At 36.5% G+C, this 15,297-nt stretch overlaps 1 protein-coding gene across 8 annotated transcripts in view; it reads left to right on the forward strand.

Annotated features, from left to right (window-relative positions):
• Atp11c (ATPase phospholipid transporting 11C) overlaps positions 1-15,297 on the forward strand; it is a 140,718-nt gene that overhangs the window by 103,203 nt on the left and 22,218 nt on the right. For all 8 annotated transcript variants that reach the window (XM_048335589.1, XM_048335587.1, XM_048335588.1 and 5 more), the window contains 4 exons: positions 1,582-1,684; positions 4,064-4,209; positions 8,089-8,148; positions 11,422-11,549. In XM_048335589.1, the coding sequence (XP_048191546.1) occupies positions 1,582-1,684; positions 4,064-4,209; positions 8,089-8,148; positions 11,422-11,549 (437 nt within the window). The remainder of the gene's footprint in view (positions 1-1,581; positions 1,685-4,063; positions 4,210-8,088; positions 8,149-11,421; positions 11,550-15,297) is intronic.

Here is a 15,297-nt window from a genome sequence, read left to right on the forward strand (position 1 = left end):
CTCTAGATTATCACATCTACTTCTTTGTCTTCATTGATTATCTCTGTCCCTGACATTTTCTTTATGTTAAGTTGCCGATTTGTAGCAATCAGTTAGACAAGCTTCTTAGGGATTTTCTGTAGTCACATCAATTTCCAGTGTGTAAGATAGATCTTACAATTCTCTTCTTTATAGCAGTTTGGGTTTTCCCCTTATCTCTTATTCTATTACCTGAGGCCATGTTACCTTTACTCCCTAAATCTCACAACTGCTATTGATCCTTCTCTTACGCCATATATAATCATCATGTCCTCTTGATTGTAGCTCCCTTTTGTCATGCAACATTTTGAAAACCTTTGACTCTAGCCTAGTCCGAACTCTTACGGTTTTTTTGCAGATTATTTGATTTATTCTCTTCATTGATGTATTGCTCTCACCATTTCTCTTCAGTCTTTGCCCTTCACGCTCTCAAATTCAGCTTGTTAAAATACAACTCCCTCCCATCATACGTTCTCTTTTTTTCATACATTTTCACTGCTTTCAGGCTGCCTTAGAATGGAGGGCTGCTTTATTAAGACTAATAAATTCCCAAGGGGTTTTTGGAGTTGGCATATCAAGTAGTGATTTATTTAAATACACTCAATATACTTCCTACAAGTAACTCTGCCAGAAAGTTCTAGAGAACCCCAAACCAAAAATGTTTTAACATGAGAAATAACGTTTTACTCAGTATCTGCCAAGAATACTGCACTGAGCTATACAGTATTACTTTCACATCTAAAAGAGACATGATACCGTGACAGGCTTTGTACACATATATTTGGCATCTTTCTGTAAATATAATATCCTATAATATGTCCCTTTAAAAATGTTACTACTTGGGGCTGGGGATATGGCCTAGTGGCAAGAGTGCCTGCCTCATATACATGAGGCCCTGGGTTCAATTCCCCAGCACCACATATACAGAAAATGGCCAGAAGTGGCGCTGTGGCTCAGGGACAGTGCTCAGGCCCTGAGTCCAAGGCCCAGGACTGGCCAAAAAAAAAAAAAAAGTTACTACTTATAGGAGACACCATATTTAGTAGTGGGATATTTAGTAAATACTTGGCTTCCAGGTAGGTGCAAGGATTTAGTACTAGTTCTTAGAATAAGAGTAGGTCACTTCCAGGGGAGGCAAAAATGTCACCAAGGAGGAAAAAGAGGCAACCAAAATATTGTACTCTTTATTTTCCACTATATTCTATGATCTTGTACATCTTAACACAAACCTTTCTGGCCTTTACTATCATATATCCACCGTATGATCTGATAGAGTCCTTGAAGTGATGCCAAAGGAAAGAAACATTCTGATATCTAATAAGGATGGCAAAAAATGTTTTTGAGAGCTCATGCATGTACAGAACCAGACACAAGTAGGTAATGGTATTAGTTTCTGAATGGCTATGTACTTCATTTTCTGAGAATTTATGGTACACATGCACAAATGACCTGTGTGCAGAACTTAAACTTACAAGTGTGAATGAAGTGTAAGATCCGAATTATAGTCTAATGTCACATTCTATTTTGACTTTTTCTATTCTTCTTTGTGTATTTAATGTTTAGATTGTCAGAATGGTGAAGAATTTAAAAGGAAGTCCAATAACACTGTCCATAGGAGATGGTGCCAATGATGTTAGCATGATCTTGGAATCCCATGTGGGAATAGGTAAGAAACAGCTAATGAGATGGCAACTGTAAGTTACTAGTATTGCGTTCAGGTAGAATCTTTTATATTCTAGAGAAATTGTTTTGATTGTTTGTCTTGAATTTGAATTTGGAAATGATAATTGTTATCTAATGAAGGGCCTTATCCTGACTATCCCAAAGTATACTATCCTGGTGGAAATGTGACAAAGCGATGAGTATTTTTTAAGTAACCCAAACAAAGTAAATTTCTCAAACCCAACACAACTGATTGTCTAACTCATTTTGACAGTGTGTATGAAATTTTATTTGTTTCCCAACCTTTGCCAAATGGTCTACACTATATAAGTTAAGATCCTTACCTGTTGGAGATTAAGAAATTATAATTGGTTTGGTTCCCACATGGGAGTATTTACGGGTGATTTGTGCTATAGTATTGAATTTATATGTTGGCTTGTACCAAAAAGCTTTTCTGCCACCTGCACCTTTTTTTTTCTTCTCAAATCAGACTGGTATTAGGCAGCAGAGCAATAACCCAGCATTTCTCTTGACAGTGGTTTGGTTAAATGTATCAAATTTTACTATCTTGGGGATTATACTGCAATTTAGATAACCAAATTCCCCTTCTCATTTGGAAGTAGACATATTTAGCACTGCTCATTTGTTAAAGTGGCATAAAGCTTTTTGAGCTCACAAAATCAATCCTCATTCAATGAAAGAACTTCACTATCTTCCCATTGAGCTCCTAGACCACAAAACATATGTCTCTGAGTTGCTTTAATTTAGCACCTAGTTTAGTGTCATGCACAATTAAGCACTTACTGAGTCTTTTAAAAATAACTTTCAGAAGTAGTCTTTTAACTCCCATTTCCTGGGAGGAAATGTTTATCTCTTTTTTTTCATCTCTCCCTACTTTTTCATGTTACCCTGAAGTCCTTGCTAAACAATAAATTAATAATAATTTTCAAGAGTTGGTTTCCTTCATATGGTTTTGCTTTGTAATGATTAAAATAATTATTCTAGTTAATTATTTTTGTTGTTACAAATAGCTAGTCAACAACTTAACTTTCATTTGATCTCAGTATCCCTGTTAAAGAAAATCCTTCTTGGTTAATAAAAGCTGAAGTAGGCAGTGGACATAACAACTTTTTTGAGAAATGCAAATTTCCATTTAATAAGCATAGCTTAGAATTGAGCACACAAAGTATATCTCCTTTAATTTTTCAGATAGTAAAGACTTGAAAAAGTAATAAAGAAACCTATTAAGAATATTTAGTGTTTCCCACTTAACACATATTAATATTCTAGGTAACTTATTTATTTACATAATGACTATTTGTTGAGCCTCTGTTACTGAAGGGCATTATACTCTGTGCTGGATATTAAGTGATGATGAATATTCCAGAGATTTCTACAGTCTGAATAAGGTGATTGGTGTTAACCTTATCAGATAAATTACTCTGATAGACTTTTAACCTTGTCTGATAAATTTGTCAATTTTATTGCAAAGACCTGACATTCAAATTAAAAGCAACAAGAGGGCTATGAATTACCTTCCACTTGGGGAGTTTTAGGGTTGCAGAAGAGAGAAAGCAAAGAGCAGTCTCTGAATAGGTACTGTTATGTCACACATCACATTGAGATAGGCTAAGCTAGTCCCACATGCTTTGTAGACTAGGAAATGAGAGTCTACAGATTTGGGGGTTAAGGGATGCTGATGCTGAATGGAGTTCTACTCATCTAGACTAATACTATACCCAACATATAAATGGTCACATCCTAAATAGATAATCCTCCCAATTTTGAACTTCCTAATTTGTAAAGCAGACTAAGAGGGATGTATTTTCTCTTTTCTGCGATCCATAAATATTGAAATGAAATATGGCAAGTCCGGCTGTTTTACATTCCAGTATTTCCATTGAGCAAATGATTTCTACATACATAAAAATAAAGGAAACACAGTGTTATAACCGCATACAGAGATAATGTCAGAACATTTGACTTTAAACAGAGCAAAGTACTCTTCTGATCCCTCACTTGCCCTCACATTTCATTTTGAATTTTATTGGAAGCTCACTAGTTATCAGATTGATCTGATAATGTGGCATCTATCCACTGGGCTACCTTTTGCAAACATGGACCAGGTCTTCCCTGACCTCCACTAGAAAACCATTTACATATTAGTCCGAAAAAGCTGTTAACGTTTCCAGTGGCTTCAGCAGTACTCAGATATTATAGTTTATTTTTCCTTCCCTTCCCATCTCCACTCCCCTCCCCTCGCTTTCCCTTCTCTTCCATCCTCTTCTTAACATAACATTTAAGCAGTGTAAAAATGTAAGAACAAATCAGAAGGTTACTTAACATATAAAATACTTACTCTATAGAGATATTATCTTTTTAGGTATTAAAGGTAAAGAAGGTCGCCAAGCAGCCCGGAACAGCGATTACTCCGTTCCAAAATTTAAACATTTAAAGAAACTACTATTGGCTCATGGACATCTGTACTATGTGAGAATAGCACATCTTGTACAATATTTCTTCTATAAGGTATGTGATAAAATATTTGAAATTTTACTTCTGACTGTTTAATCCAGCACAGGCTCAGCTTGATCATAGTTTCTTTGATGTCTTGGAATTTGCCATTAGCAAAGCAGTGATAGTCCTTTTAATGAATAAGTAGCAAGACATTTATTTATATGAAATTAAGTCAGTTTATCCATTCAAAGTATAGAGATCTAGCCAGGTATCAGAGGCTTACATTTATTTATTTTTTTTTTGAAAATTCATTTTTAATTAAACTTTTTTTATTGTCAAAGTGTGGTACACAGAGGGGTTACACATTCATATGTAAGGCAGTGAGTACATTTCTTGTTCAACTTGTTACCTCCTCCCTAGAGGCTTACATTTATAATCCTAGCTACTCAGGAGGCTGAGATCTAAAGATTGCAGTTCAAACCTAGCCTAGGCAGGAAAGTCTGTGAGAATCTTATCTCCAATTTACCACCATAAAATCCAAAAGTAGTAGAGGTGTAGAGCACTTGAATAAAAAAAAACTCAGACAGTACCCAGACCCTGAGTTCAAGCCTAAGGACCAGCACACAGACAAGGATGCAGTTCTAGAAGTTTTGTCAAGTATATGTATCCATATAACCACCACCTTGAAAAAATCTGATGTGATTTATATTGTACCACACATACGTGATATAAATATAGATGTAATATGCACATTAGTTTTACCTGTGCTAGGACTTTATATAAATGCAATTATGTCTGGCTTGTTGCACTTAGCATAATATATTTGAGCTTCATGTTGTATCTTGTATCAATAGTTGGTTCTACCTTTTTCCCCCCAGTGAAGGGGGGTTTGAACCCAGCTAGGGGGTCAAACTAGTGCTAGGTTTTGCTAGGTAAATGCTCTTACACTGAGTTCCAACTCTCAAATTATTCCTTTTAGTAGCAGAATCTGTGAAATTCCACAGATAAGCCAGATGGAGGAAAATTATATAATCTGAAATTCCTTGTTCTGCATTACAGGAATCCATAAATTTAGTTTAAGCCACTTATTTAATGTATTGTCAGCTTGGCATACTTGAAGGTAAAACAATTAGTATAAGGTGGACAAATCATAAGGGAATATGGGTCACAGTGTTATCTCCTGTGTTATGCACAATAGGGTTGTTAAAACTGTTAGCTTTTTATTTTGAAATAATTTCAAGCTTTTAAAATGTTGTAAATATAACAAAATTATTCTTACATACACTTGACTGAGCTTTATCAACTGTTACCCTTAGAAAACACACAACATAGTTAACCAGTGGAAGGATAATAATATAATGAATGAAGAATATGATGATGAGGACTATCATAATTAACCTTGTATGTGTTAAGGGACTTCGTTGCTTGGCAGAAGCACTGAATTTTTTTAAATCTAATCCTCACAATCCTCTATGAAGCCAGTATAAAAAAGTATGCTCAGAGAGATGATATGCTTGCCTTAGCTTCTCTGCTAGGTGATGTCAGCTATATTCCCATAATAGACTTATTTAAGCCTAAATTTCTTTCTACTTAATATCTAGGGGCCCATTGGGTTTGGGGTGACTGGCTATTTTCTCTTGCCTTCAAGATAGTAGGAGGCCTCATGAAGATTTGTCAGGCAGCCCTACTTAGTTATCTGACCCTCTTCCACAAAGCTGTAGGATTTTGGCCTGCAATTCAAGCAACTGCCACCAGATGGAAGGAGTGATCTGTTAAAGAACAAAACAAATATTAACTTGGCAAATACTGATCAGAAATGGACGTACTGCTGTTCACAGTGTACAGGGTTGGGAGTTACTTGTGTAGATGATGCCCTCTGTGTTCATTAATATTTCAATGTCACCATCAGATTGATTATTGTCTTAGCACTATTCCTTTCCTGTTGTTGGTTGTGGGGCTTGAACTCAGGGCCTGGGCACTGTCCCTGAGTTCTTTCACTCAAGGCTAGTGATCTACTACTTTGAGCCACACAGCTCCATTTCTGGTTTCTGGTGGTTAACTGGAGATGAGAGTCCCAAAGACTTTCCTTCCTTGGGCTGACTTTGAATCATGATCCTCAGATCTCAGCCCCCGGAGTAGCTAAGATTAGAGGCATGAGCCACCAGCGCTATTCCCTTTTTACTGCTATCTTGTCTGAAAAAAAATTCCTAGTGTCTTTAAATTCCTTTGGCTGAGCTAAGAAGTCTTTGTTCTTTGTTTGTTTGTTTTTTTTTTTTTTTGAGACATGGTCTCACTATGTATGTAACCTAGGCTAGCCTCAACTTCATCATCCTCTAGCCTTAGCCTCCCAAAGAACTGGAATTATAGGCGGGTGCCAGAATTGTAGGCATGTGCCATTAGGCTCTACTTTTCCTCTTTTCCTACCACTGCATCTTCAGATTGTTATTTCTCCACTGCTTGAATATTTCAGTGACAGGTCTTCCTGCCTTCTGTTTCTCCAACTACGCTAAAGTTTAGAAAATACCAATTTTCAACTTGCCCCTTAGAAACTTTACTCATCATTGTCTACACATTAATCTTTTAAGGAACTCCTCCCAGTCTCACCCTAATTCATCATATATGTTACTGCTATCAGCATATTCTAGTTATCCCAAAGACCTGGTTCAAATTGTAATTTCTTTATTCAGTCAGTCAGAAAATACATTTTGAATGTGTTGCTATGTATGAAACACTGTTTTAGGCACCGCAGACCCACCATGGAAAAAGATAGGCAATATTCCTGTGTTGTTTTTCTTTTAACTTACATTTTAGTGGGGAAGGCAGTCTTCCCAGTCTCATGAAGTACCCTACAAACCCCTCTGAGCTCTGCCTCCTCCAACCTCAAAATACTTTTTTCATAGACTACAACTCTAGAAATGCTGCCAACAATATTCTGCATTGCATCAAAACTGATGCATAGGCACGAATGTTGTTGACTTCTTGGGTTCTGACATTTATTCTCCTGTTTCAAGGATAATTTGAAAAATGTAGACCACATTTCTTTCGGACTATCCTCTAGACTTATAGTACGTTCATCTAAATACCTTCAGCATGACAAGTGATCATCCTTTGAGAATACATTTTATTTTCAGAATCGGCCTCAAGTCTCTTAGAGCTAAGGTTGGTGAATTAACAAAGAGAATATGTGACAAAAGGAAGGACACTGGTATCCTAATGGGCTCAGAAATAAACACTTGAAAGCACTTCCTGAGGAGAAATCAGACATATGGACAAATGACAGGAGGATTTAAATAAGTTTACTTTGGAGGATGGCACTCATTTGAAAATTCTAGTTCTGGTAATTTTGCCTGAAAACATTTAATTTTGGTATTCGGGTCATACTTGGTTACATTTAACTGCCTAATGAATTCCTACTGTGCACTTGTCACCTGTTTTTAGTATTCCTCCAATTAAATGTTAAATCCTTTAAGAGAAAGCTTGTTCTTTTTAGCATCACCAACAGTGCCATCTTTGCATTTAATAGATACTTAATGTTATTTTTCAAGTAGCAATAAAGAATTAGTTGATAATTCTTGGTAGCAAGTTAATTTATAATTTCCTGATTATTTATATTAGTGGACTTTTTGAGACATCTATAGCATAATGTAAATCTATGATTATTTTGAAATTCCAGTTGGAATTTAAGGTATATTGGTCATCAAGTGTTCATATTGCATGAGCAAGAGTTTCTCATAAAGTAACTGAAATCTAGTTCTGCCTTGGTAAAACTAAACTTTGTCTTAATATGAATTATTTGATTTTTAGTTTACTTACATCTCTGAAATAGAGATTTTTTTGACATTAGAATGATTTAGGAATGACTAGGATTTAGGAGTACTGTTTCCTGTTTTAGTTTAGAAACTTGATCAGAAGAAAATACTTATCTTAACACTTGTCTTAATTTTTTTTCAGAACCTTTGTTTCATTTTGCCACAGTTTTTGTACCAATTCTTCTGTGGATTTTCACAACAGGTTTGTGTCTTGAGCTGTGTTTTTTTATAATGTAGTTTACATTTGTTGCTAATACATTAGAGAAGTATCGTCAAAGTAAAAAGATTTCTTCTTTTCCTTTAGTAGTTGTTCTTGGCCTGGATTTTGGCAGAAGCAAATATTTTTATATTTATATTTATTTCTTTGGTTTGCTACTAAGCATGTTCTTTTTCAGAGGTTTTTTGGTACATCCTGTTTAAAGTTGAGATTAAAAACAATAGTAAAATATTAGCATAATGCTATTCATGTACAAAATGTGTTCCAATAGTTCCAAAGTATTAAAATATTTCATCAGGGCTGGGAATATGGCCTAGTGGCAAGAGTGCTTCCCTCGTATACATGAAGCCCTGGGTTCGATTCCCCAGCACCACATATATAGAAAATGGCCAGAAGTGGCACTATGGGTCAAGTGGCAGAGTGCTAGCCTTGAGCAAAAAGAAGCCAGGGACAGTGCTCAGGCCCTGAGTTCAAGCCCAGGACTGGCAAAGAAAAAATATTTCATCAAATAAAATCGCACAGCTTTTCAAATTCACAGGTTGGTTTTATAGAAAAACACTAGTTTTAAAGTTGGTCAAATAGCTGTAATTCCTCGAAGGTTACTTAAATCAACTGTCCATGTTTGGGGGCACCTATTATTCTGGACATCTATTACATAAGATTATTCTATAATTAACTGGACACTTAAAAGGTGAGATGAATATAGTACATTGTTTCTAGTGGAAGTTTAGCCAAATCACAAAACAAAAGTTATGCTGACCGACTCAGAAATTTGTTAATCTGTGAAGAGTTCAATGATTTTGTCAACCTGGATTACCACATTGTCTTATGTAAGCTGGGCACCATTGGCTCACACCTATAATCATAGCTACTCAGGAGGCTGAGATCTGAGGATCGCAGTTCGAAGCTAGCCCGGGCAGAAAAGTCCCTGTGAGACTCTTATCTCCACTTAACCATTAAAAACCTGGAAGTGACACCGTGGCTCAAGTGGTAGAGCACTAGCCTTTAGCACAAAGAGGCTCAAGGACAGCACCTAGACTCTGAGTTCTAGCCCTACAACAGATATGACAACCGCAACTTGTCTCTAATACTTATATAATCCCACAGGAGTTAGAGACTGAATTTGACTAGATTCCTCATGGTAAAAAGTGAGGTTTTTTCCCCTGAGTACTTGGCAGTGATCAGAGTCATAACAAATCTATTACCCTCATGCAACTTCTAGTATTGTGATAGGGAGAGACAGACAGCAATCACATATATGATGGGAGATAGCTAGTGTTTGTTCTGAAGCATATAAATCATAAAGGGATAGAATCTGACTGGAGGGCAGAGCTACTATTTTAGAAAACATCATTTTGAAAGATTTTCATATGTGGCAATATTTGGGCAGAGACGGGAAATGCAGAAGGAAGGACTATGCAGACATTTTAGAAGAAAACTATTCCTACTAGGTAAAGGGAGGTTTCTCTGAGATGACAAATCTTCATCTTTTTTTCTATAGGGGGGATTAAACCCAGGGCCTTGGCTAAGTCCAGTGCTACATCATTAGCTTACAAAAAGTCTTTGTTTTTGCCTTTGGTCTTGTGTTAATGCTGAAAGTAGCAACTTCTTTGTATCTTTGGAGTACATGTAGCTAGTCTTTTTCAGAAAAGTACAGAGCCTTATGGTAGTCTATCCAACTTGGAGAATAGACTGTGAAGAATGTACAAATGGAATTAACATTCAAATTATCTAAAAGGCCTCTCTTTAGTAAAGCTAAGATGCTATTTGTCTTTTTTCTGCCATGAGAAAGCATACATTTATAACAGCTTTAACAAGAAACAGTATTATCAACTAAACCTGTTGTTTGTTTGAGGACATTTTGTCTCTTAATTACGCATCTAGGAATTACAATTATCTCTCATGTAACCTTAGAGGACCAGAATGAAACAAAAGTAGATTGATCCTTCTTTTGTTTAAATGAAATTCAAGACTAAATTGCACACTGCTCAATCTGAGTTGTTGTTTTAATTTACTCATTAGTGAAAATGAGTAGTTTCCAAAGAAAATGTACTGTTGTTTGCCACCAACTACTGTTCTCACTTGAGTAGTAAAAGGAATGTAGCACCCTCTTTGAAGGTTTTAAATTCAAGGAAAGATTTTTGCTGCATCAAAATAGTTGTTTATAGAAAGCATGTGAGAAGCACGTCCACTTTCTTTGTAAAGCTATCCCTTTCCATTTGATCAAGAATGTGGCATGTATTATCTCTTGCTTTTTCGCCATTGAAGGCGAGAGTTGTCATTCACCCTCCCAGAGCTTCCCTATGCCTCTCATACCTCTTAGTCTGCCTCTATGTCTCAAAACTCCTTGAAAGGCAAGGAGGAATCATCTCTGTCTCTAATACTAGGCACTTAGTAGATATTCAGCAGATGTTCTAAAGTCAGCTACTAACTATAGAAACTCTATTTGAGTCTATTTGACAACATTTTTAGTCCATTTCCATTATGATAGTAATTGGATCTTTAGTACATTGATAGAAAATAGGTAATTGTGTTAATTGGTATCACATTTAAATGCATCTTATTAACCTAAGGTGTGAAAAATTCACATGGGTTTGTTTTTTTAATGATTGTATGACAGCATCTAACGGTATCTAATACATTGTAGATGCATTGAACTCTAAGTACTTTGTAAGATTGAATCAGCCCTTTATTAATGTGTTGGTTTCAAATCTGTACTCATTCTCTCATCCAATATTTATTGAAGGTTTTCTGTATGCCAGGTTCTGTTCGAGGAGCTCAGATTGTCAAAGCCCTCCAGCCGAAGTTGATCAAATTAAGTTCATTATTATAGCTTATGATATGATTTGTGAAAAGTTAATTGAAAAATCTGTAAAATATTAACAAAAAACTGCAGTACACTTAGTTTTTCTAAGGAATTTTACACTTGTTTGGTCTTGTGGAAATAACTACTGAACACCTGGATTTTTAACAACTAATAATCTTTTGAAGGGTTTGTTAATCTCTGTTAGAGCTTATAGCATGTCAACATTCTGAATAAGATCCTATATTAAAGGGGATTATGTATTATGCAACACATTACACAATGTTAATTTCTTTTTTTACAGATTCCAGGGAGAATGACTTTATTAATGAAGTTTTCTTTGCTATTCCAAAAAGCATAAAAGGAGGCATCTTGTTTTAATGATTTTTACAAACATAACATTTCATCTGGTAGATTACTGCTGTCCATTTCTTTTCTCTTGTGTGTCATTTCAGCCACTGTATGATGCCGCTTATCTTACAATGTACAACATCTGCTTTACATCTCTGCCTATCCTGGCCTACAGTCTGCTAGAACAACACATCAACATTGACACTCTGACCTCAGATCCCCGATTATATATGTAAGTTGAGCATATGGTTTACATCCCATCAGACTTTCTAAGCTGTGAATTTCAGTCCATCTACAGATAGAAAAGACAGAGCTGCTCACCTGGCTTGATTATGTGGGTTTGTTCTGAATTTTTATGTTGACATATTTCCTAGGTATGGGTCCCATACTTGAATGCATGTGAGGCATTTAATTCAGAGGCACGGATTACTACAACATTGTTGGGGTTGTTAAATTTGCCGGGCTTAGCTCTATCCCTCCCCAACACGTGGGGAAGGGTCCTGGGCTTACCTAACTCTTCCGTGGGGGATCCATACCTACTCTCACATGCCCCCTCCGGCCGGTAGGGTTTCGGACGCGGGAGTGGGGTCCTGGGTTTTAGCCTCAGGGCGCGTGTGGGTGCGAGACCTCCATACTCGCCAGCCCAAGGAAGACACAAGGGCGGAGAAAACCTCTAGGGCTTCTGTTTATTCAAATGAGGAGCCCCCCAGATATGCCCCCGAGGGCGGGCACAAGAGAGGTTATTGCAGATTGGTCACAGAGGGCTGTCCATCAAGTGATGTCAGGGGATCTCCCTCGGGTGCAGAGGCCCAGCCCCCCAAAGATGGGCCCCTGGGGTACCCCTCCATTACACACGTGCTGCTCCAGGAGCAGGGCCTTCTCTTCCTGCCAAAGGCAGGAAGGGGAGGGGCAGGCCAAGGTCAGCTGTGGCCCCTTAAAGGCACAGCTGACCCCAACACAACATGAACCTACATTACAGTTTTCTGGTATCTTAAGAAAGACAATATTCTAACTAGCCAGAAAAGAAACAGCACAAAAAGGTTTTTTTTGATAGTTTAGAATATTGATTCTGACTGTAGTGGATTGATCTGATGAGGCTATATGACTCTGTTTTTTTAATACACTGTTCCCCTTTGCTAGCTCCATTATAAAACAATTTTGTTCAAGAAAACAGTCAACTCATCAGGCTGTTATATTCATTTGCGTCAGTTGGAAATTGATCCTTTCCTCTATGGATTGGAAACTTGGTGTTTGATGAGATGAAAATGCACAAATTGAAGGAATTTCCTTTAAACCTATAGTGATCATAAATGTGTATTTAGTAACTTACAATTATACAGATTTTTAAGATTCCTCATAATTTTAAATGTATTTATTAAGAACAGTATAAAACATGCAAGAGTATAGAGAACATGGTTTATTTTTCTATTGCATAAAAACATAAAATTGGACTTAATAGTCCTATAGTATACATTGTATAATCTTGAAAACTTCATGCTGAAAGCATTCAATATAATTTCTCTTGTCCTACTGACATATAGTATGCAATTGTTATCTATAGTCACCCCACTGTGTAATAGCACATCAAGACTCTTAATCTTAGCTAACTGTAACTTAGTACTCATTGACCAACTTTTCTCCATTCCTTTGTTCTCTCCCTCTCTCCAACATGTTCTCAGCTGGGGAGAACATTCTATTCTCAACTTTATATTGTCAACTTCTGTAACAGAAGGTTTTTTAGATTTCATATAACTGAGATTGTGTGCTATACTTGTATTTCTAACTCTAGCATAATGATCTACAGTTCAACCCATGCTGTGGCAAATGATGACATTTCATTGTTTTTTTAATAGAATAATATTCCACAGCATACATATGTATTTTATTCTCTTCATCCACTCATCTGTTGATGTACATTTGGGTTGATTCCATATTTTAGCAATGGTGAATAGTGCTGCAGTAATCATGAATGTGCAGATACCTCTTCAACACACTGATTTAATTTCCTTCGGATATATGCATGTATATGCATATAGTGTATATACATGCACACAAACACTGCTAGGGTGGCTGGGTCATATTTTAGTTCTATTTTTATTTTTCTGAGGAAATTCCATAGTGCGTTCCATAATGGCAGTACTAATTTATAATTCTACCAAAGGTGTGTAAGGATTTCTTTTTCTTTTTTTTTTTTGTCTCTTGGTAATAGCCATTCCTAATGGAATGAAGTAGTAGCTCATTGTGAATTTGGTTTTCTTTTTTTTTTTAATTTCTTTATCGTCAGTGTGATGTGCAAAGGGGTTACAATTTCATACGTAAGGCAGTGAGTATATTTCCTATCCAACTTGTTACCTCCTCTCTCATTTGCAAATTTGTTTTCATTTTCCTAATAGTGAAGTTGAGTACTTATGCATATACCTGTTGGCCATTTGTATCTTGTTTTCAACAATGTCTATTAATATCTATTGAGGTTTTTGCTATTGAATTTTTAAAGTTCTTCATGCATTCTATATATCAACCCCTTGCCAGATGTATAGTTTATTAATACTCTCTCTGATTCTGTAGTTCATCTGTCTCTGCACTTAAATTGTTAATATCATCAAATATCCAGTCAGCATTCAAATTTCTTTAAAGTGTTTTGTACATCATGGTTATTTGAATCAGGGTCCAGATAGCTCCATATATTGCATTTGATTAATATGATTCTTCAATCTTTCATAAGAATCTGCCAAACAACCTTGTGATCTTGTTGACCAAATCAGATTATGTTGTAAAAAATACCCTCATCTTAAAGTTTGCTCGTTGCCATCTCATTGTATTGTTTAATGTGTTTTGCTAATTCTGAATTTGTTGTAAATGCGTAATTTGATCTAGAGGAGAATCGTAGAAGTCTTAGTGGAAATCTTTCAGAACTCAAATCCTGCATTTTCTTTGAAAATGAATAACTAGGGCCTAGAAATTACTTATCGAAGAGTACAGTATAACTAGAGTCAAAAAGGAAGATTAAGGGCTGGGGATATAGACTAGTGGCAAGAGTGCCTGCCTCGGATACACGAGGCCCTAGGTTCGATTCCCCAGCACCACATATACAGAAAACGGCCAGAAGCGGCGCTGTGGCTCAAGTGGCAGAGTGCTAGCCTTGAGCGGGAAGAAGCCAGGGACAGTGCTCAGGCCCTGAGTCCAAGGCCCAGGACTGGCCAAAAAAAACGAAGATTAAAATTCAGTCTTCCTGATGACCAACCACAAAACCCAGTGATGTATGAGCTCTGGTTAAGTGGGGCCGGGAGCCAGTGAACACAATTCCATCTATCCAGTGCCACCAAGAGCTCGGGCTTAACCACCTCAGCTGAGAGCTTGCCTCTTTGTCACTTTTCACTTACCATGTTACTTGATATAGCTTAGTAGGATGTGCTTCCATGACATCTTCAGTTAAGATATGGTAACAATAGCACCTAATGACAAAGGTTTTATGAGGATTAGACATCACTAAATATAAAAAAGGAATGTAAAAAACAGTACCTCATGCATGGTAAGTTTAGATGATAGTTCATCTTACTCTAATGTCCTCCTACACATACCTTCTGTTTAATGCTGAGCAAAATTTAGAATGTTGAGGACCTGGAAAAAAGATATTAGGTATAAAATATCATAAAGATTTCCATGAAGTTTTATTTATTGTACTGCAAGTGTATATTGTGAGTTAATGCACAGTTTTGCATAGAGTATATACTTACCACATCTGATATGAAAATAAAGGCCATAGCCTACCTATTGTCAAATGGAGAGTAGCTTTCAAAAGTAGTATTGACTACTTTCCAAAGTAGTGTTGACTACTTTGATCAGAGACCATGCTCTCCACTTCTCACTGAACTAGAGATTTTTTCACTACTCTGCTTACTCCTCTTTGAGCATGAAACCCTGGTCTATCTGTTTGTGATCCTGCAGTATACCACTTAGTTTTAGCATTGGCATTAGGTAGC

Source organism: Perognathus longimembris, chromosome 28, assembly GCF_023159225.1.
Source record: "Perognathus longimembris pacificus isolate PPM17 chromosome 28, ASM2315922v1, whole genome shotgun sequence".
In the NCBI taxonomy this organism is placed as follows: Eukaryota; Metazoa; Chordata; class Mammalia; order Rodentia; family Heteromyidae; genus Perognathus; species Perognathus longimembris.